Here is a 24767-nt window from a genome sequence, read left to right on the forward strand (position 1 = left end):
CCTATTAAAATGGTTATTATCAAAAAGACAAGAAATAACTAGTATTAGCAAGAATGTGGAGAAAAGAAAACCCTTATGCACTGTTGGCAGGAATGTAAATTGGTGCAACTACTATGAAAAACAGTATGGAATTTTCTCAAAATATTAAAAATAGAACTATCTTATGCAGCCATCAAAAGGTATGAGATCTTGCCATTTGCAACGACGTGGATGGAACTGGAGGGTATTATGTTGAGTGAAATAAGTCAAAAAGAGAAAGACAGGTATCATATGATCTCACTGATATGAGGAATTCTTAATCGCAGGAATCAAACTGAGGGTTGTTGGAGTGGGGGGTGGGGTGGGAGGGATGGGGTGACTGGGTGATGGACACTGGGGAGGGTGTGTGCTCTGGTAAGCACTGTGAATTGTGCAGGACTGTTGAATCTCAGATCTATACCTCTGAAACAAATAATGCAATATATGTTAAGAAAAAAAAAAAAGAAGAAGAAGAAGAAGAAGGTAGTGGGAGGGGAAGAACGAAGCGGGGAAATCAGAGGGGTGGACGAACCATGAGAGACGATGGACTCTGAAAAACTGAGGGTTCTAGAGGGGAGGGGGGTGGGAGGATGGGTTGGCCTGGTGGTGGGTATTGAGGAGGGCACGTTCTGCATGGAGCACTGGGTGTTGTGCACAAACAATGAATCATGGAACACTTCATCTAAAACTAATGATGTAATGTATGGGGATTAACATAAGAATAAAAAAAAAAGTAAAAAAAAAAAAATAGAACTATCATATAATCCAACAATTCTACTTCTGGATACTTATCTGAAGAAAAGAAAAACATTAATTCAAAAAGACAAATGCACCCGCATGTCCACTGTAGCATTACTTACAATGGGCTAAGATGTGGAAGCAACCTCAGTGTCCATTGACGCATGAATGGATAAACTGTGGTATATATATACATAATGGAATATTATTCAGCCATAAAAAAGAATGAATTCTTGCCATTTGTGACAACATGCATGGGCCTCAAGGGCATTATGCTAAGTGAAATAAGTCAAAAAAGACAAATACCATATGTCTCTCTTATATGCGGAATCAGAAAATAAATAAATAAATAAATAAATAAACCTAATCTCGTAAATATAGAGAACAGCTTGGTGGTTGCAAGAGGCTAGGGGTGGGACGGTAAAGAAATGGGTAATTTTTTTTAATTTAAATAAATTGAATAAAAAATTTTTTAAGTTTAAAAAATGAAATAAAAAATTATAAGTGGGGGTGCCTGGGTGGCTCAGCTGGTTGAACGTCTGCCTTCCGCTCAGGTCCTGATCTCAGGGTCCTGGGATCAAGCCCCGTGTCCCGAGTCGGGCTCCCTGCTGATCGCAGAGTCTGCTTCTCCCTCTCCTTCTGCCCCTCCCCCCATTCGTGCTCTCTCTCTCTCACTCTCAAATAAATAAAATCTTTAAAAAAAATTATAATTGAAGCCAATTTTCTGTTTATCCCATGGTGCTCCCACTTCTTAATCTTTTAAGGGGCCCTACATTTTGTGACACACTAAAATGGAAACAGGAAAAGCCTCAGTGAGTAGAGAAATATTACAAACATGACTGACATGCAACTCAGAAACAGAGTTTAAACCAAAGGTAACAGGATTATCACTTTTTTCCTGAAACGATTAAATATTTCAAATCATGGCTAATTTCTCCCTACCTTATCAACATCACCAGCCTCCTCCCATCCAGGTTTAGAATGTGATTTAAGTTACATGACAACCCCCCTTCATTCTCTCTCTGTTTCTAACCTAATGGGATATATTCCTCTTCTAAAAAGTGGACAGTAGGGGACCTAACTGGCGCAGTCAGAGGGACATGTAAATCTTGATCTTGGGGTCATGAGTTCAAGCCCCATGTTGAGAGTAGAGATTACTAAAAAAAAAAATTTTTTTTTAAACTTAAAAGTGGACAGTAAATGTCATTTTCTATGGAACTGTGGAATATGCTACAGTCCTGCACACTGGCTGAACAGGCTATTTCTCTTACTCTGTAAGGATTTAATGAGCACTAACTATGTGCATAGTACTGTCCTTGTACTTTCGAGGATAAAAAGAGGACTCAGACATGAAACATGCTCTCAGGGAACTTACCATCTAATAGAAGAAGAGCCGTGCCCCACAGAACTAGCCCAAATACAAGTTGACCAAACAAACCAGCATGGATCTGCTGTCAAAGAAGGAAAGTTTGTTGCGAGGAGAAGAGCAAAGACTTCAGAATCAGGCCCCGTGAGAGACCATGAACAAAGCATGGTTCCTTCCAGCAAGCGTGTTCTAGGCTAGAAGAAGGAAAACACATACAAAATTAAACTTGGGAGAATAATTGTTCTGCTGCTACAGGAATACAAGATGCTTGAAAAGGAAAAATATACTTTGGACTGGGAGGATACACTGGAAAAAAGAGATGAAGAAGGAAGGAGAGAATGAACACGTGTTCAGTAACCACAACTTGTCGGGGACGGCTGGACACTGCGCACGCTTCATGGAGGTGGCAGGTCAACGGAATCCTGAACCACGGGTGAGATGTCAGAGCTGTGATGGCAGACATGGACATTCCAGAAGGAGGAAGTGATGTGAGCCAACTATGGAAGTGAGAGAATCCAGAGGAAGTTTAAGAACGCTGAGAAACCTACAGAGGACTGAGTGACAGGAGCACACACCAGGGCATTGGAAAATGCAGATTTCCGCCGGGTGCTAGAGGGTTTGCAGGCCATTCTAACACGACTAGACGCCATGTTCGGTGACAGAAAAACCATCCAATGTGTTCAGCAACAAGGATAGTAAAATGGATAATCTTTCTTATAGGATAGAATCTAACCACGCACTATGCATCAAATAAGTGTACTATAATATCAGTTAACTTACAACTACTTCCATTTCACAGACAGACTATTAAATATCCTGTTATGATAGCAATCATAGCGGTTCACCAGATATGGGACACGTTTTAGAAAAACATGCATGTTTAGACTAATCCCAGCCAGCCAGAATGAAACTAAAGTGTAATTTTCATAACTGCACTCAGTCTCAAACATCAAACTCATTTGTAAAGCCACTTTTCAAAAATAAGTGGAAGGACTTACACTCTTTATAAATGACAGATTCTAAAATGCTGCAGTACAGTTCTCCAAACCCAGAGGATCACTCTTGGAAACATCACCCCCTCAGGAAAACATTACTCAATTTATATCTTCAGAATCAGTTGAAAGCTCAAACAAAATATAAAGAGAAATTTCATGTAATAAACTCTGTGGCATAATGAATACTGAAAAGACTACAGCAAACCCTCTTTGCACTTGATAAAAGGTCAGAGGTCCACCTGGAAGACTTCTGTGTGACATACTTCCAGGTCACATACAAATCTGAGCGGGGTCTCAACTAAAACCTTCCACAAGTTCGTCAGGCTTTTATGGAAGATGATGGTTGGTGGACCAAAAATGCTACTTTGTAAGCCATATGTAGTGCTTTCAAGGGACCTGCCTAAAAACACAAGTACAATACTTATGGAAAAAGAAGAAAAAATGGGGTAAAGCGCAGACGGAAGTTGAACTTTGGCTGGCCAAAGCTGTGGTTTCTCAATGACACTCTTTGGTATTTACACTGAGACTAGAAGATGATGCCCAGAGATACCTCTGAGGTTCTTGTGAGACTCTGAGGTCAGCTGTACATGTTTTCTTTGTGTAGAGGCATCATTTCCAAACCACACTTCCTCGTCTATCCCTGAGCAGAGTGTTCCTCTTAAGCCTTAAAAAAGCAATCCTTAAATTTACCCGCACCTATTGAACCCAAATGGTCTAATCCATCGACAAATGTAATGCTCTATAGTTATCAAAGTGTGTTAAGACCTCCAAAAAAACTTATTTTTCCAAGAGAATTTAAGAAAAATATTTAGCAGACTTAAGCCATGCATGATTTACTGTGAAAATAAATATGAAATAAATAAAATGTGGAAAATATAACTCAAAACATACAATAAAATAAAACATAGGGGATTTCCAGGATTAACTGGGCCTTCAAGACCATCTAAATCCATCTCTTTATTTTTATATGATCAAATTTAAGCAAAAAAAGTTAAATAACTTCACCAAGGTCAACCAGTATTTAAGTAACAAAAATTAAGTGAATGTCAAACTATGATTTAACAAGATAATTTGTATATTATTTGTATTATTCTTACACAAATTAAAACTAAGTAGCATTTATCCCAATTAAACTAAAATCCAAACACTTAAATGACTGTACATAATTAATGGCATTTATAATGTATATCATGTCTCTCCTGAAAAGATCCTGACTGAATAAATAATCATAGTTTCTGACCTCACTCTACTTATTTTCTCGAGCAATTTTAGAAATACAAAAGTGTGTTGGGACAGTCTACAGACAGAATACAGCCATATTAATGGGACCTAAGAATCAAAACTTTCTAATTTCTTGCCACTTTTGCTTAATTTATCAAAATCAGTGTGTTATAAACAAATCAATGGTGGTTGGTTTCATTTTTTCTGAAGATTTATATTTTATGAATATATATTTTCTTTTAAAAATAGAACTAACTGGGCGCCTGGGTGGCTCAGTTGGTTAAGCAACTGCCTTCGGCTCAGGTCATGATCCTGGAGTCCCGGGATCGAGTCCCGTATCGGGCTCCCTGCTCAGTGAGGAGCCTGCTTCTCCCTCTGACCCTCCCCCCTCTCATGTACTCTCTCTCATTCTCGCTCTCTCAAATAAATAAATAAATCTTTAAAAAAAAAAATAGAACTAACTAAATGCAATGCAATATCTTGCATTGGATCCTGGCAGTGTCATAGAAAAATGACACTGAAGGAAAAACTGGTGGACTCCAAATAGAGTTTTTAGTTTAGTTAATAGTAATATACCAATGTTAATCTCTTAGTTTGGACAAAAGTCTCATGATTAGGTAAGACATTAACTTTAAGGGAAAATGGCTGATGGGTATATGGGACATTCATTTTACTATCTTTACAACCTTTCTCTAAATCTAAAATTATTCCAAAATAAAAAGTTTATTTTTAAAATATAGAAATAGGGACACCTGGGTGGCTCAGTTGGTTAAGTGACTGCCTTTCGGCTCAGGTCGTGATCCTGGAGTCCCGGGATCGAGTCCCTCATCGGGCTCCCTGCTCGGCAGGGAGCCTGCTTCTCCCACTGACCCTCCCCTCTCTCATGTGTGCTCTCTCTCATTCATTCTCTCTCTCTCAAATAAATAAATAAAATCTTTAAAAAAATAAAATAAAATATAGAAATAAAATTAAGAAATATCAGTAATATTTGGGGGTGGAGGACACACTGGACCAATCAAAACAATCTTCACTGATCAGAAAAATGATGGAAAATGGTAGTTTCAAATAAAGGAAGGAACAACGGAGGGAAGGAAGGAAAGGAAGGAAGAAAGAAAGGAAGGGGTCAGGGAAGGAAGGAAGGAAGAAAGGAAAAAAAGAAATTGTTCCACTTCCTTCATAAGGAGTTATATCATAGTAATACAGAGCCTATTTTCTCTAAACCCACAAATGGTCTAACTCCTATATTTATTCACTTAATCCTAACAAAACAATGAAGTAGTTGCTTTTATTACTCCCATTTTAGAGATGAGTGAACAGAAAGTTTGGTTACTTGCCTGAGGTCACATGGTTTAAATACATCATGGGAACAGGATTTGAATTAGGCTCTATTAGACACCAGTCTTTGTAACAAGAGAATGACTTTGCTTCCCTTTCTATGAACTTCCGAAGGTCTCGTGCCCTAGTAATGATTTACAGTGCAAAGTGAAATTTTTCTTTCAGTTTTTCCTCGCAGCCTTTTTATATACTTATGCAGGAGGCTGAGCCTAGGTTTAGGCTCACTGAGGACACCGGACTTTAGGAGCCAATAGAGTGGGCAAGCAGAAAGTGGAGAAGACAGAATCGTATGCTTGTGAGCTTAAATAGTTCTGCCTTTTAGGTTGAATCCTTGAAGTTTTTGAGAGGCTAAATCTCTATGAATAGAAGCATCTTTTAGTACATCTGGCAAAGCCTCAATAAATATCCACTGCTATTTAGCAATTTCAAATTTACGAATTAAAAAAAAAAGGAACAAAGGATTATGCTTGAAAAGCAGCATTTTCCCCAAGGTGGTTCCAGGTGCATGGGTACCTGGATTTCCTACCCCTGCAAAAGCAACAGTCCCAGGAGACACCGCTCATTAAGTGATAGAGCAGAGCCACACTTCCACAGCTGCAAATCTCAGCTCCACCCCAGAGAGGAGAGCCACCTGTGAGAATTCAATGGGATGATGTTGTGAAAATACGTGAAAACACTGAGGAGTCTTACCATTGTAAACCATGACTGTTGTTCAAGTATGATTTTCTCATTTCCTAAAACTGTTGAGAAGGGATGATATAGGGAGATATTGACTGGCATATTGTTCTCTTCCTTCCTTCTTGCCCTGTGATCATCTTTTTTTTTTTTTTTTAAGATTTTATTTATTTATTTGAGACAGAGAGAATGAGAGAGACAGAGAGCACATGAGAGGGGGGGAGGGTCAGAGGGAGAAGCAGGCTCCCTGATGCGGGACTCGATCCTGGGACTCCAGGATCATGACCTGAGCCGAAGGCAGTCGCTTAACCAACTGAGCCACCCAGGCGCCCGTGATCATCTTTTCTTAGGGCAGCTCATCACCTCTAGGATGAGTAGGATTAGTGAAGAAAGAGGTCACATTCTTGGCTTCAAAGATCACAAAAAGCCAGGTCATTTGGTAAATTTATGGGAAAGAGTAGAAATATTTAAAATAATATGGGAAAACACTTTTTCCTTGGCATCTGTGGCCCACTTAATAAAGATCATCCACAACCTTTGGATTAAAGAAGAATTGGAGAAGAAGGAACCTTAGTTAGTGGCCCACTGACCTAAGCCCTACCTATAGCCTTGCGGGGAGGAATAATCAAAGGCCAAGATAAATTGAGGGATCTATGGACTGGGAGGTATGTGACTCATTACCTTTCTGGAGTCATGGGGAATATCCTAGGAGAGAAGAGAGAGCATCTACACAGAGATACCCAAGAGAAACACTCTAAGCCATCCTCATAGGGCTTCAGCATGCACCCTGACAGGATGCTGAGAAATGCCAACATTTTTTGTTTGCTTTTGCTTTTCATATCTCCAGTGTGGCATGAGTTTGCAAAAACAAAGTACACCAAAGGATCCTCAGAATCGGGAAGGGAGAATTTACCTACAGTCCAATATTATGCACTTGACTTCCAAACTCAGAAGACATAAAGGGATGACACCATGTGAAGGCGCAATAGGTGGTCGGACTACCTCAATGGATGCCAGCAGAAGGCAGGCCCCTCTGCCCGCTGACACCACAGCAGTGGGTCATTGCCCCAGGACTGAGAATTATAATCAAAGAGAACAAGGAGGAGGGAGAAAATCCTGATTTCCTTTTAGTTGAAACTTGAAACGATCCTTCACCAAAAAAAGAATCCCTGAATTGGATTGAATGTACCTGTAAGTGTAAGGAGGAAAATAAACACCTCTCCTGCCTTCGGACAGGAAGGTGGCTTGAAAGAGAAATTAAGTCCAGTGATAGGAAAAGGAAGTTATATTTTTGCACAAATGATTATATATTCTGTACAAATTAATATCTCCTATGCTACTATTTCTAATAAGACACCATTCCATAAAATGGTGTAGTAATGTTTCCCTCAGAGATTCTACCTCAAATTTCTTGCCATGCATGTATCCTCTCTGGACCCCAACAGCACTGTGCCTCATGTTTTGCCCAGCCCATAAACATTAACAAATCAATTGATGAATTTTTTTTAAAAGACCGAAACAATAAAATTAACATAGGGAAGTTTTTCATGGTGTTTACTTGATTAGTAACTTCAAAGCTTTGTTTTATCCCTAGAGCCCCATCTCCACAATTAAAAAATTCCCCCCAAAATGCATTCTATGGAACCCCTCCTTTCTGGAAGTACCAACACATACAATGGAAACATAAATATCTAGAAAAAAATAATTCTGCTTATAATCTTATTCTTCACAATATTCCTCTTCCCTACCCACCTCAATGGAAGAAATATACTTCCCTGCTATACCATGACTTCAGAAAAAGTCCCACGACTTACTTTGACCAACAGGATGTTAGCAGACCTGACACAAAATGAGCCTTGGCAAATGCTTGGGAGTCTGGCTTTACTTTGTGCCTTTGATATCACTATACGAAGAGCTTCCCCAGATTAGCTGCTGCCCCCTCAGCCTGGGCCCAGAATAAACACAGGTAGAGCAGATCTGAGCTCGGCCCTCAAAGCAATTTCAGCTGGATCTGCCGTTTGAAGCAGAACCACCCAGTTGCACTCACCCTATATCTATTTATCCCCATGACCGACATGGGCACATAGGCAGGAATAAATTATTGTTTGACATCTGAATTTTGGATTGGTTTGTTAAGCAGCAATAACTGATGATACAGGACCTAGTGTCATTTGATTCTTAACCTTCAGCTTAACCTTCAGGAAGGAAGGAAGGAAGGAAGGAAGGAAGGAAGGAAGGGAGGGAGGGAGGGAGGGGAGGGGGAGGGAGTAAGACATGAGGAATACTGATAAGAGATCTAGTAAGTTTCTACTGCTTTATTTTTTTTTAAAGATTTTATTTATTTATTTTGACAGAGAGAGAGACAGCGAGAGAGGGAACACAAGCAGGGGGAGTGGAAGAGGGTAAAGCAGGCTTCCCGTCGAGTGGAGAGCCCGATGCGGGGCTCGATCCCAGGACCCTGGGATCATGACCTGAGCCAAAGGCAGACGCTTAACGACTGAGCCACCCAGGCGCCCCAAGTTTCTACTGCTTTAATGGCAAGCGAAATGCTGGCCTGACAATATATGTGGTTGTGCCCTATAATAGAAGGCATCTAGGTGCAAGAGACTGTGTTCATTAGTGGAGAAGGAGGTGGAGAGTGTAGGAAATAGGGTGACTGGAATGGTGAGTGGATATTTGGGAGGAAAACGGAATTCACCTCCTTAGCATATCTCATATCTCATGCAAACATATCTCAGGAAGTTCACAGACTTCAGACACTATCAACACACACATACATACACACAAATAAAAACAACAATAAAATAGGGTGAAATGTGGACGAAGTATGAGTAAAGGGATTCTGTAGATTCTATGAAGATTGTTCTCTTGAACTTGTATCAAACCTCAGACACAACTTGTGTTATAGTTCTCTTGAAAATATGATTCTACACTGAACTTGTCCAAAAGCAATAAACATTCTAAGCAGAATTGTAGTAGCTTTATGTACACTTTTTACAGAAAATAAAGTAGAATAGGATGATCCCATCACACTGTAAAGAATTAGAGTTTAAATGTTTTAGGAACATTCAAGGAAATAACAAAAGTCATAGTTTCCCTTTGCTATACATAAGGAATTCCCATTGAATTCGATGGGGTTTTACATAAAAATCAATGGCAAATTATGGCCCTTAATGAAAGAGGAAATTATAATTATAGCGCTGCTGGTAACATCACTATAGTTAAGGCTGAGCAGTCTTTTCCATTATCACTTATCAGGATTTAATAGCTCAGCTGTTTTGAGCCCTACTTGGCTGAAACATGATATAAAACTCATCAAGCTGGATGTAATTAGTTATTATTATCATTATTACATAAACAAATATTTTAATCAGTAAAGCATTTTTTAATTATGAAGCTTAAGGAGACTATTTTTTTTTCTAGTGACAGGTGCAGGGGTGGGGAAGTAGACAGGAATAAGGACACATGTTTAAAAGAAGGCAAATTGAACGTGGCAAGTCTCCCAGTTGGAATAACTCACTTTCCTTTGATTGTGGGTACCAGCGTGGCCTGCTATGAAACTGAATCTCCTGGGGGGAAGAAATACTGTTGAAGACTGAGGGAAACCACTCACCGGCTCCTTCAGCCCATTTTTCTATTATGGGCATAAGCACACGTGCAATGCAATTAAATAGGAACACACAACGGGCCTCCCAGAACCTCTCAGCACCAAATCTTTCTTTTCTGGGAAAAAGTATATCATCTTTGGCTTATAAATGTTCTATCATCACTCAGTCCCCAGGCACGTACACCTTAGATATGGATGGACCTCAGATCAGAAACATTTGACAGATCCCAAGGAGCATTTTCAGGATCTGGTGCAAACATCCTCTTGCTCTCCCATGTGGGTGGCCTCCAGGAACCGAGATGGAGGTCTTTATGCTTAGTGCACATCATGCACAGGTAAGGAAACCAGAGCGGCAGGATCTTTTTTTTTTTAGGAGTTTTTGTATTCACAACACCAGAGTTCCCTGGCGCTTGGAAAAGTCAGCTGTGACTATCTAAATTGGAGACCTTCATTTCCTGAAGAAGAGGGTAGATTGAATGACTAGAATATGAGAGGAAAAAGTCAGTGGTACTTGTAAAGTGCCTATCATGTGCATTATGCACTTTCCTGCATTATTTCATTTAATCCTCATGACAAACCTGTGTGTGCTATTTTACACTCAGTTTACAGAGAAACACAATGAGATTCAAAGAAATTAAATGATTTTTCCCAGATCAGTCAATTAGTAAAAGCGGCAGAGATTAGCTTCAGTCTCAGGTCTCATGAGGCAAGTTCAGTTCTTGTGCTATTTTCCTTCTGAACCTTCAAATCCATACCCTTATTCTCTCCTCAACGTTGTCCATTAGGGCTTCTCTCCCCTCCTGTTAGAAGAGAAACTGCTCTTGTCGGTTCCATAGACAACCACCATTGACAAACTCAATGGTCATGCTCAGTCTTCATCCTTCATAACCTCTAATCCTCGAAACAAGTAACCTCTCTTTCCTTCTTTAAATCCTCTCTGATCTTCATTTCTATAATAACTGCTATCCTGAGGTAAATGTTCTTCCTACTTTCCCAGAAACTTCTACTCGGCGCCCTTTGATGGCTCCTTCTCCTCTGCTCAGCCTCTAATGTTCCCAAAGCTCAGTCCTGAGGTCCCCCCTTTTCCTTTCCCTGCTCACTAATGCCCTAGGTGCTTCCTTTCAGTCCCATGGCTTTCCTTGCATCTCTATGCTGAAGACCACATGCCAACCCACCTTCTCCACTGAGATGTGGATTTGTACATATAATTACCTACTCGGTATTTCTATGCATTTCTAATAACATCCCATATGCAACATTCCCAAAATAAACTCTTGCCTCCCTCCATAGTCTTAGGAAAAGACTATTCTTTCGCTATTTTTTCCATCTTAGTGAATTGCACCATCCTTCTTAGAGTTGTTGAAACCAAAATATGGTGTGTCATCCTTTCTCTTGCTTTCTGTTTGTAGCCCAACCACAAATCCTGATGATTCCACATGGAAATAAGACCTGAAATCTACCCACTCTTTCCAGCACCAATGTTACAGGTTTATAAATGACTCCGAACTGGGCATCCACGTTCTATTCCATTTAATAGTCAAAGGGACTTAAAAAAAAAAATCAGATCAAATTACTTCCAGGCTTTAAAATGTCCAAAAGAACTACAAAGTTAAACACAGAACACACAGGCACACACTCAAAATCTTCCTGCAACCCTTATGAGAAAATCCAAATTTCTTTCCATCTTCTCACCATGACTTTACCCTCCTCATTCTCTTTCCTTTTTCCACATGTCTCATACTTTCACACTCTAAACCAGACACACTGGGTCCATTGTGGTCCTGAGCACACCTTACCCCCCACCAGCTGGATACCACCTCCACCACCTTGAGAACTTTGCACCTACTGTTTGCTCTGCCAAGAACACCTTGAATTTTGCATAACTGGATCCCGCTCATTATTGATTTCTCAGCCAACTGTCACCTTCTTAGAAAGGCATTCCAGAATAAGCTTTGTAATGCTGGTCCTGGTGCACAAGCCTAAAATATTGATTATCTGGGCATTTGCATTAGTCAGCTCAGGCTGCCGTAACAAAATACCGTAGAGTGGGTGGTTTAAACAACAGAAATTTCTTTTCTCACAGTTCTGGAGGCTGGAAGGCTGAGATCATGGTGGCAGCAGGTCAGGTTCTGGTGAGAGCCTTAACCTGGCTTACAGAAGGCTGCCTTCCTGCCGTGTCCTCACATGGTTGAGAGAGAGCTCTATTGTCTCCTCCTTTTCTTATAAAGGTGCCAATTCTGGTGGATCAGGGCTCTATTCTTATGGCCTCATTTAACTTTAATAACCTTCTTAAATACCCCATCTTTAATATAGTCACATGGGGAGTTAGGGCTTCAACACAAATTTTGAGAAGACACAATTCATCCATAGCAGCCTTTATAGAAAAAGTTTGACACTCCTGGTCTATACCAAAAAATCTCATCTTTCCACTCTACCATATTGCCCATCTATCTGGCATAAATATTTTACTGGTGTTTAATGTTGCAGAGCGCATATGCATTTTCCATAAAAAGTATTATGTATGTAGAGAGGAGTCAGGTGAGAAATAATTGTGATGTTAGTTATAAAACACTAACCAGCTTTTTTAATTTTATAACATTCTCGCTTTTGTCCTCTCATCAAATTCCACTGTTAGAACAAGAGAAAATAAATTTAAGAATGGAATGAACATAAATATCTCCTTGATTTTCCTCTTTATGCTTAGTAAAAAATGTAAAAATTAGGAATAATGAGAATCAGAAAGTCCTTCTAATAGTAGCCTTAAAGGAGCAGAGCAGATCTGTGCTGACCTCAGAATACTTTTCTAAAACACACAGCTTGCTTTCTCAATCTGATTCACTGTTTATCACATTTTTAGGAGCCATTTGACAAAATGTAGTTTTTTCCTAAAGTCTGACTATGTGCTAAGTAAGGAAAGATACAAACTAAAGATAACCCCTAAATAATCGAGGCCCAGCTTTGTCCATCACTAAAGGAATAGCCAATCAAAACGTAGTACGTGCATACCATGGAATAATCATAGATAGCAATTAGAAGTAACAGCAACTCGAACGTTTCTCAGAAACCTAGCATTCAGTGAAAAAATGAGGAACAAAAAATCAGCAAAATAATGCCATTTGTGAAAATTAAGAATATAAACATGTACAAAACACTACATATGCCACCCGTGTCCATACACTTTCAAGAGTAGATATCAAATACATGCACATGAATGCCTATGGGGGACACCTGTTTGGAAGTCCAGGAAGAGAGGGGAAAAGGTTTAAAAATGAGAGGGTTTTACAACAGGTGATGATGGTGAGCAGAGTATAAGGGGCTCACCTATTTGCACCCGAGGCATAAAGGAAAGGAGGGAGGGAGGGAGGGAGGGAGGGAGGGAGGGAGGGAGGGACAGAGGAAGAAGGAAAAGAAGGGGTTAGAAAGGAAAAAGAGCATGGGGGTATAGAAAAATAACGCTGGTAAATATAATTCTCTTGATCTCGTCAGTTCATTGAGTTTTTGGTCCTAAGTACCTCAGGATGTGTTTGTGGGACCGTTCTTGAATGTGAACTAAAGTCGCAACAATAGCTCAGAGTGCTAGGATCAGAGAGGCAAATAGTCCAGCTCAGACAGAAGCATTAGACATAAAAGTAAGGAGCTGCCAGAATGTTCTTTTCCTTTCCTTGAGCCTCTGAGTCTATCCTGACTTATTTATGCCATCTACTGGTCCTTTCAGTTAATGGCCTTTGCAAAACTCACTTGCTGCTGGACTAGGACAACTCTACCGTGATTTGAGAGCCAGTACCGTGAGTCTTTTCACTCAAATACTCCATTTCTTGCCAAAGACACCCTCTCAAGCAACCTCTTACTGTTGTCTTAGTATGTTCCGCCTTAACCTTTCTCTATGTCAGCGAAACTCCTCGGACTTAACGCCTTTTTTAGAAGTACTCTCTCAGGGAAAAACAGGAGGCCATTTTTTGATAGAGGTGAGAAAACCATTTCCCAAATTTGCTATAAACATCAGGTTTGATTTTCTTTTCCAAAACTGGAAACTTGCCTTGGAATGGGGTATCCTCTTGTCCACCTAAAATTCATTTCTAACACTTTCTCATTTGCATTGAAAAGATTTGCATAAACTTATTATAATCTTAGGGATAGATTTCTGGTTGGGTTTTTTTTTTCACTTCAGTATAAATCTCTGAACTACAACAATCTTACAATTGGATGCATACTATCGTATGCCCTTATTATCTTACTGCCATTTCGCCTTTCTTTTTTTTCACATTTATCAGACTGTTCCTGGCTCGACTCATAAAGAAAAGATACATGTTAGTATGTTTAATGTTGCTTCAGCCAGACAGCTAGTCACTCGCCTCCTCACTGATGGCCCCCCGGGGCACGTGTGCAGGAATCTAGTGGTCTTATACCTGTTCATTAAATAGAAGCCATTCATTAACAAATGTAAAATTTCAACAACGACAAAAACATAAATTATGTCTCACTCCACATTACCTTCTTGACAGTACAGTGCGTCACATGGAATGATTTCTCATTCATGTTTTGAGCCTGTTACTCTGAAGAAGGAGAAAAATCAAGCAAGTTATTTCTGGAGACACCACTGAGAATAACCATGAAACTAACAAGCCATCTTCTCTTCCTTGATGATGTGGCTATTTAGCAGCTGAAGTCGATTCCAGGAACAGATTATCCTCAGAGTATTTCCCTGAAATTCCATATGACCATATGCCTTCATTACAGAGAAAGAGTACCAAAACTCCTGAGGATCCTGAATATCAGGGAGGACTTGAACCCTAAGACAGGGATCAGAAAACCATAGCCATGGGTCCAATGCACCCATTACCTGTGTTCGTACAGCCTGTGACTGAAAAGTCAGGATTTTTAAAATATTTTGTTTATTTTTTTAAGTTTTTATTTAAATTCCAGTTGGCTAATGCACAGTGTAATATCAGTTTCAGGTGTACAATCTAGTGATTCAACACTTCCATTCAACACCCGGCACTCATCGCGGCAAGTGCCCTCCTTAATCCTCATCACCTTGTTTTTTAGATTTTAAATGGTGGGAAAAAAAAGATAGAAAATAGTAATTCATGATGCATGAAAATGAGATGAAATTTATTTAAATTTCAGTGTCCGTAAATAAAATTGTATTGGAACACAGCCATTCTCATTATTTACGTTTTGTCTCTGGCTGCGTTCCTTCCACAACAGCAGAGCGGACTAGCGGTGACAGAGACTAGATGACCAAAAAAACTGAAAATATTGACTACCCAGTTTCAACAGAAAAAGTTTGCTGACTCCTACCCTAAAGTCACTTTGGTGAGAGGGTGAGGTGCTATGAAACCTTTGGTGGTCTCTACAACCAGATACCCAGGAACCAGTTTCCAGAAAAAAACATGAGAACTGATGCAGCCAGCCCCTCACTCGTCAAAATTCATTGTTCTTTCGTCTTCGTACATTTAATCCTTTCTTCATCAGATGTTGGTCTCAAGACTCTTGGGTTTCTTTTATTGTTGTTTCCATGGTGGATTAGTTCACCTTGAACTACACACACAAAAAAGTGAAGGGCTTGTACTGGAAATTTCCCCCTGTGGTGGTCTCTGGAGGCTAATTCTGAACAAAGAGTGGGAAGCTCCAGGTATTTCCACAGAAAACAAGCTGAGGTCCTTCAGAGTAGGATCCTTACTCATTTTATAAAATATTATGAGGCCAAAAGCCAACTAGAAAGATGGCTTCACTTCTCCATGGTTCCCTTTTCTTCAGGACCTTGCCAGTGAAGTCAGGAGTTCCTGGGTATTTTACATCACTAGCCAGGTGAGATTACAACAAGCTTTAAGCCTGTTTTATTTAGATTTTGACCTTCAAACCTGTTCATCAGCAAGTGCCTCAAGGGGCAAAAGTTGCAGAGGAAGAGGAAGTTACCTCAGTGTTGTTTTTTTTTTTTCTTTCTTATTTCTGGTTGCCTTGGTTCCCTTCCAATGTTTTTATTTTTTTCCCCCAGTGGTTTAAATAGCCATTTTCATTTACTGATTTTTTTTTTTTTTATTGTATCCAGTGTTTATTGCTTGTTTTAAGACAGGAAGTTTGCTCTGATGCAAGTTACTCCCTTAAAACCAGAAGTGGCACTTTTTTTTTTAAATCTCTTTTTAAAAGTAAATAATAGTCTCAAGACTTTTGCTACTAGGATTGCCAAATGATAGAGCTGTCTGTTTCATTCCAAGAAAAAGTGACCTTAGGCTGGAAATCCTGAGAGATGTCTTTACAATATAAAGTATATTATATTTTCACTGAGTGTCCAAGGGATTCACTTTGTGATAGTAGAGATAATACAATTATGTGACACGGAAGAGTCCAAACTATGACCTACCTGAGAATGGAATCTGGTCCCAAGGAGATCTTTGGCAGGTGAAATGCCACGGAGAGAGTATGAAGTTATGATGACTACTCATGTCTGAAATGCCATTGGATGCCCTTTTTCGTCCCTTTTATTATATTTCCATGCAGATACTGAGCTCTATGACAAAGTACTCAGAACCCAATTACTTCTATCTCTCTTCACTATTGCTTGCTGCTTCTCAATAACCATAGAATGCTTATTTTCCCAAATTATGGAAGTAGAAGGCTTCAATGTAATGTTAATTTCTTAAAGGCAGGCCTTGCTATAAGAGAAATCATAGGCAGTGCTGTGTTTTCAGTGGCATTTCCCTGATGACTGCTGGTGTTGGTCATCCTTTGTCATGGGTTGTGATATAATTGGCCACTTTTGTGAAGTATCTCTTCAAATCCTTTGCCCATTTAAAATTTTTTTATCTTAAGGTGCCTCATTAGCACAGTAGGTAGCGCGTCAGTCTCATAAAATTTTTTTATCTTTGGGTAAGAGTTCTTTACATGCTCTGGATAAGGTCTTCTGCTTATTTTTTTGGCTATTGACTCTTTGTTGACATAGATATTTCAAAAAGAAAACATTTTTAATTGGGTCTAGTCCATTTTTCTTATAATTCTTTTTTTAAAAGATTTTATTTACTTAGTTGACAGAGAGAGAAAGAGCACAAGCAAGGTGAGTGGCAGAGGGAGAGGGAGAAGCAGGCTCCCAGCTAAGTGGGGAGCCCAAAGTGGGACTCCATCCCAGAACCCCGGGATCATGAACTGAGCCTAAGGCAGACGCTTAACTGACTGAGCCACCCAGGCGCCCCTGATCTAGTCCATTTTTCAATTTTTGTTTTATGTGGGGTTTGGGTTCTGGTTAGGAAATCTTTGTCTAATCCAGTATTATAAAGATTTTCATTTAAGCTTTCTTAAATAATTTTAGCTCTTACATTTAACTTTATGGCCCATTTGGGGTTAACCTTGGTATATGGGGTAGGATAAGGGTTGGAGTCTCTTTCTTCCCCCTGCATTTATTTATCTATTTGTTCCAGCACTATTTTTGAAAAGGCGATATTTTCCTGCTGAATGACTTTGGAACTTTGATTGAAAATCCACTGAACATTTAAGTGTGAGTGCCCTTTCTGATGCGTTTCTACAGCTCCAGCTAGGAAACACCACATTAAAACAGCAGGTTGCCCATTTGAGCCTAGGTAGAGCCGCTTGTAATGGGTCATTTTTAGGAAGAACTCTCAGAAATGTAGGCAGGTTTCACTGGTGACTTATACAGCCAAGAAGCTACCTGATTCTCCATCTCTGCATATTCAGGCACTTTTTGGCAGGCACCTGGGAAGAATGAAGTAAACAACATATTTCTTTAGATATTTTAAGTGTAGTTTGGCTGTCCTTAATCTTTGATTTTGGTGAGGGGATTTGATCACTCTGAAGCATCATATAAATTAATAAACGATGATTGAAAAGAGTGCATGGGTTACGATCAGCCCTTGTGAGTCTTTGTCTTATAATCCTGCATATTATTCTAAATTTTTGCAATGTATTTATAATAACTGGCATTAAGGGAAAACAACAATAATAAGTGTGGTGCAGGAAAAATAACAATAATAAGTGTTGTGCAGGAAAATATTATTGTTGTTTTCCCTTGTTGTTTTATGACTGATACTGGCTCTTAATGCAACTGATTCATTTTGTGACTAATGGCAAAAAAGAAAAAACATGAAATTAGCAGCTGACAGAGCCACCTAGCCATCATCCTGATCAATGATCACTGTTGAAGCTCCCAGGGCCTGCATTCCCATGATTCTTTCCCAGTGCAGACGTGTTCCCAGCCTCTCGAGTCCTCACTGCCCCTATCTGCCTGTCCCTTCCTATCTGCTCCATCTGTCACTCTCCTGCCCTCCCCACTGCCCAGGCCTCACTATGGATTATGAGCTTGTCTCTTCCTGTCTGCACAGACTTCACCTGCCTGGAGTAATGAAATGATATTCTCACTTCTCTGGACATACAGTCTCCTCATTTGGGCCCACAGATGACACACCGGGACCAATTACAGATCCTTGGCAGTAATTTTAAATGATCTATGAAAACAGAATAAACATGGATTGATTTTTATGTCCGGCTTTGATTCTACTCAGCTGCAAATTGTGATAAAACTTGTTTTGAATAGAAAATGAGGGAAAAGTGAGATAAAAGTCACAGAAAAATGGTCTGGAACCTACAGGTTGCCAGTGTCTTTCTGTATTTCTCCCACCACTTGCTCATCGAAGATACTTGCAAAATCAGGTTATATCACTTAGGACCTCATGTGTCAGAGGTGTGTACTTCATAGAGGTTTAGCTGCCTGCCCCATATATGCAAATATTTAAGTCATAATATCATAGAATTTCAGAGCTGGAAACGAGCTTAGAATTAATTGTAAAGTCCAAGCTCCTAATTTTACAAATAAACTAAATCTTACAGAAGTAAAGAAATTAACCTCAAATCATAGAACTACTTAACGATAGAGCAAAACTTGAATCCCTGCCTTCAAAGTCCCATTTTAATGCTACTTCCTCAGACTCTAGAATCTGGAACAATACTCTACATTGTAGAGAATCTCATGAATAATAATCTTGAAGGATGGAAGGAATCCATTTTCTCGGATACAAATAAGAGTCCATTCTTACAACTTACGATTTACATGATTTTCAGGATAAGCATATTTTCCATGCATAGAAATATGGAATGCATAGAAAATGTAGCCCAGATGAGTGCTAAATGTTTTAAAAGCAAAATATGCCTGGAAAAGAAGCAAAATTAGAACAGTACAGGAGAGAGTCTCACAAATCCATAGTCTGAGACTTTGAAGAATATCTCAAGTCTGTGGCATCACAAAATAGTTGCAAGTTTCTAGATGCTGAGATCTTGGAATGACTAACTAAGGCCTATCTGTTAAAATGCATGCCCTTGGCATTGCTATGATTCAGTTAGATGGTATCATTTTAATTCAAACTGGGCCCTTGATAGCCCCAATCCACACACTGAAAGGAACTGCCTCACCATCCCGGGGATCACCGTAACCAAACTTTGTGCAGAACTAACCCTCCTGAAACATTTGCACGGTCCATGGCACGTGGATGCTTAATAGAGAAGGTTGTTGAACAAGTGAATTATCTGTTCGCAGAATACTGAGAAATGTGTAGTATGAGACATTGGAAAACACGTAGTTTGAAGGTACATCTGCAGATTTTGACCAACCCTGATACTGGTGTTAATAAATCAGCCTCCGTACCACTTGTAAAGGAAAAACATACTGACTATAACTTTCTCACCCTCTGGAGACTTGTCTTGAAAAAGAGATAGAAACCTTCTCTGTATTTCGAAGAAAACAACAGTCTTTAAAAAAATTCAATGTCCTGGAGTGCCTGGGTGGCTCAGATGGTTGAGCTCTGCCTTTGGCTTGATGATCGCCGGGTCCTGGCATCAAGCCCCACATTGGGCTCCTGGCTGGCTCAGTGGGGAGTCTGCTTCTCCCTTTCCCCCTGTTTGTGTGCTCTCTGTCTCTCTCTCAAATGAATAAATAAAATCTTTTTTAAAAAAATTCAATGTACTTATTTTTCTAACTACATTAGTTTCGTGCCAAAAATGGATTCTCCTAAAGAGAGAGCAAAATCTTGACATCCATTGTAGCTTCAACCTCCCCATACCTCAGGAAGAAAGTTCTTTTCCTGTGTCTTGAACTAATAGAAGTTCGCCCTGGTGCTGTAGTCCCTGGGCCATGGATGGAGGCAAACAACCTCAGGTAATGCCCTTTGGACACAACTCACAATCCACACATTTTGGCATCAAAGAAAGTGTTGAATCGGGGCGGGGGGGGGCTTTTTGGTCAAGCATTAGCCAAAAATATTTTTAATATTAGGAGAGAAGGATACATACATAAGTCACCATACTGTAAAGCAAAAATTATTGCTACAAAAGAAATATAACCAAAGTACTATAAAGTACAATTGGGATACTCTATGTAACTGATAGCATGAGAAAAGTTATAAAATGCAGTCAAATTGGGCTTTGAACAATTTGTTAAATTCCAATAGGAAGAAACATAGAGACTGCATGCCATGCTGCAGTAGTGAAAGCATGAACATTTATCCTGTGTTTAGGAATGGAGAGAAGACCAGAGGTCACAATGTTAAGTCGTGGGGAAGAAAAGAGGTTATGGGATGATCCGCTGCACTTTGCCTCCAGATCTGTTCCTCAGGCAGGCACCTCATTCCACCCAGTGTCACAGAAAAGCCCACTTCTGGGCATCTGGGTGCTCAGTCAGTGAAGCATCTCCCTTCGGTTCAGGTCGTGATCTCAGGGTCCTGGGATGGAGCCCCACATCGGGCTCTCTGCTCAGCGGTGGGGGGTCTGCTTCTCCCTCTCACTCTCCCTTTGTGCTCTCTCATTCGAATAAATAAATAAATAATCTTTAAAAAAGGAAAAAAAGAAAAGCCCACTTCTGCAGGCTGCTTTCTCCAGGCTCCCACCTCAGTGGGTTTATATCTGGGTCTGGCCAGTGCGAGGTACCTGCTAGAGATGGGAGGGCAGACGTGGGAGATCTTGGGCTCCTCTCTTACTCTTGAGCATGACCTCTGGCAGCAAAAGCATCCTCTTCCTGGCTCTAGCTTCCTGGGATAGCCCCACCAGAGCAGTGTCACTTGTCACAAGGAAGTTCCCACTAATGTTAGCTTCCTCCAAAGAGCTTTGCCTCTTGGTCCTGGGAACTCTATCTTGTCACATTGTTCTTTCTGCCCTGAGGGTGGTAGCGGCTTCCTGTTTTAGTTGAAGGAAATTAGAATACGTCACCCCCAAAATATGCCTCTTGGACATAAAAATTATTTTGAGCTAAAAGCAATTAAGAAGCAGGGAACACAAGAAAAGCTCTCCCTATCCTCCCCCTTTCTGCCTAAAGGTAAGCTATAAATTCTCTTTTTACTGGAGACAGTCTCGTATCAGCCCAGAGCAATCTGCAAACAAACCTTACTTGATGAGTGCCCTCCCATGTATTTACCATCCCACAGCTTGCTATCCTTGGAAGCCTAAAACTGCTCTCCTTGTCCTTTCATTTCCCTACAAATTTATTGTTCTTCGTTGAAGATGCTACATAAGCTGGAGTTGTAAGCCATAACTTTGGGTGTGTGTGTGTGTGTGTGTGTGTGTGTGTGTGTGTGTTTGAAGTTGACATACAATGTTATATACATTTCAGGTGTACAACATAGTAACTCAATAATTCTGTACATTACACAATGCTCAAATGTAGTCACCATCCAATGTTATTACAGTATTATTCACTGTATTCCTTATGCTGTACTTTTCATCCCCACAATCTATTTATCTTATAAGTGGAAGTTTGTACCTCTTAATCCCCTTTATTTATTTGCCCAACCCCCCACCCCCAACCCCTCTGACCATCAGTTTGTTCTCTGTATTTGAGTCTGTTTATAGTTTTTTTGTTTGTTTGGTCATTTGTTTTGTTTCTGTTTTTCTAAAGATTTATTTATTTATTTCAGAGGTGGGGTGAGGGGCAGAGGGAGAGGGAGAGAGAGAATCCTGAAGCAGACTCCCTGCTGAGTGCGGAATTCAAAGACACCGTCTCAATCCCATGACCCTGAGATCATGACTTGAGCCAAAATCAACAGTTGGACGCTTAACCAGTTGATCCACCCAGGCACCCCCGTTTTGTTTTAGGATTCCACACATAAGTGAAATCATATGGTATTTGTCTTTCTCTGTCTGACTTATTTCAGTTAGCATAATACCCTCTAGGTCCAACCACATTGTCGCAAATAGCAAAATTTCATTCTTTTTATGGCTAAGTAATATTCTGTTGTATATATTTTTTTCTCCATTTATCCACTGATGGGCACTTAGGTTGCTGCCATATCTTGGCTATTGTAAATAATGCTGCAATGAACATAGGAGTGTATATATCTTTTTCTAAGCCACAGCTTCGAGTTACTCATTGAGGTTTCTCCCTCATGATGCGCAGTGTGCATGTGTTAATAAACTGTTTTTCTCTTGCTGATCTGACTTTTGTTAAAGAGACCCAGCTAAAAACACTTAAGATGGGTAGAAGTAAAGTTTCATCTCCCATATTTGGCTAACCTATGGTTTGCTTCTCTGTCTTTCATTTGACTTCTCGGCTTTCCATCACTTGCGTAGTCAAATTTCTACATTAAATTACATTGCTTAAACGACCTGGAGTTCCTTCTGTTTTCTGCTGGAGTCTGAAGAATGCAGATAGCCATTAAGACTGACTATTAAAAGGAGTAATGGCTTCAGCTCCGCCTTTCTTTGCCTTTTCCTACTTTAGTTTCCTACATTTAAAAATAGTTTTTTGTTATTGTTCTCAACTGGCATTAAATGAATCGGGTTCACATTCCATCAACCTTCATATGTTTTCTAATCACTTCATTTAGTCTCCCAAAACATTATTGGACATCTACTATGCACAGAAACTGTACTATTTGGACTCCTGCCCACAAGAAGCTGTGTGCCATGTACCCAGTCATGTAGCGAGGTAATTCACATAGAGTGTCATAATGCTTGAGTGGTATCTACAGAGTCAGCAGAAGGCCAATGGCAGAGAAAACAATCTGTTATTGGTAGGTGGTAGATGGGAGTGAGGGAGGAATATTATACAAGATCAGGGAAAAATGAATAATGGTTAAAGGCAGTTATTTAGTGCTTAATGTGTTTCAGAGGCTTTTCAAAAAGTATTTTACATATACTTTCTCATTTAATCCTCAAAATAATCAATGTAGGTAAAGTATCCTATTTACCAGATGAGAAGACAAGGCAAAGAGAAATTAAGTAACTGCTCCCAAAGTATGAACAAAGCCATGGAGACAGGAGGATGCACAAAACAGTGAAGAGGAGGAAGTAACTCAGTTGAGCTCTTTTTTAGGGTGTGAGATCAAATATGTCCAGATTAGGAAAACCATCCTAAGAAAGGGTTGGACTACGTAGCTGAAAGGAATCCACTGTAAATCTCAATGAAGGCAGCACTGACATGGAAACGGGGCATATTTTCATGTTTTTATAGCAATTTACTATAGTAACTAATTTGCAAACTCTTGGTTCATATGTAATAATCCTAAATCAAATAGAAATTCAAATTGAGAGAACATGGCACTTGAAGTATAATGTTTCTCCTGTTCCCCACAACTGTGATTTACCTATACAAATTAACTCCTGTATAAGTGGGTTCAAGACTTCATTATCCAAAAGTAATATAATTGGGGGTCACATTTATGAAAAGCAAAAGGCAAAAGTACCAATTTTGTGTGTTCGTTGGTCACCATAAGCCTTAAGTATTACATATTAAATTTCTATTCTGCAGGTTAGCAAAAATGCTAAAATAGGACATATTAATGTTTAGCTTAAAATGCAAGTATGCGTACATAATAAGCCTAATATAATGCCAGAAACATTAGAGAATGCAAACCACAGCATTTCCAAGTACTGCCACATCTTCAACACCAGGAGAAAATTATCTTCTATTTAAATGTTGCGTACCTTTAACAAAATTACACATTTGAAAATTTGTCTGTTGTGATAGGTTTTTTTAAGAATTAGAAACCTCAGCACTTTCTATTCAAGCTTCCAAATTCAACCTTCAGCATCCTTTCCACTTTGTAAATTAACCAGTAGGGGGCAGACGTGACCAAGCCATTTAATATGTTTCTATTTGCTATTATAAAGCAAATTGAATTTGAGTTACAGTATGCCCTTGAAGCCAAAGGTATATTTTTTTAAAAAAATCGCATAGCAAACAACCAAAAGCAAAAACTCTGATAATTTGGCTTTCGGTCTCTTTCATTTTTTTATGAGCTATCAAAGTCCAAGTCTTACCTTTGTTTTCAACTACAATAAAGTTAAATTTACAATAGAGAGATATAGTAACTTATCAGTTTGTTGTTATACAAGATTGGCAATGTCCATCAGCATCTGCGTTTCTAAGTGCCTGCACTGATAATCTAGCTGTATATATTATCTAATTTAGCTCTTACAACATATCTATGAATAAAGTGTTACCATCATCTGTAAGACAGGAAAATGAAAGACTTCTTAAAGTTCACATATTATGTAGCAGAGACCCAGTTTTGTCTAATTCTAATGTTTGTATATGATATCACTTCTCATTTTTTTCTGTCTTAATTATGAAACATATAATGCATGCAGAAAAGTACATAAAATACAAATGTAGAACTTAAAAATAATTATAAAGCAAAGATCCATTTTACCACCACCCTGTTCAAAACAAAGGACATTTTTAGCTGCTGCAGAACCACTAGGTGAGCTCCTGACTCATCACAACCCCAAACCCTTGAAAGGTAATTACCATCATTTCCTCTCTTTTATTCAGAACTTTTGTGAGATTTATACAAATCTATTTATAATGTATAGATTC

General features: G+C 39.4%; 1 protein-coding gene across 1 annotated transcript in view; it reads right to left on the reverse strand.

Annotated features, from left to right (window-relative positions):
- Positions 1-3436: 3436 nt before the first annotated feature.
- IFI44L (interferon induced protein 44 like) overlaps positions 3437-24767 on the reverse strand; it is a 62468-nt gene continuing 41137 nt past the window's right edge. The window contains 1 exon segment of the mRNA XM_064587539.1: positions 3437-3517. Within this exon segment, the coding sequence (XP_064443609.1) occupies positions 3437-3517 (81 nt within the window).

The sequence above is a fragment of the Mirounga angustirostris genome, unplaced genomic scaffold (assembly GCF_029215605.1).
Source record: "Mirounga angustirostris isolate CCGP_5_RB_7025 unplaced genomic scaffold, mMirAng1.0.hap1 SCAF_4, whole genome shotgun sequence".
Taxonomy (NCBI): Eukaryota; Metazoa; Chordata; class Mammalia; order Carnivora; family Phocidae; genus Mirounga; species Mirounga angustirostris.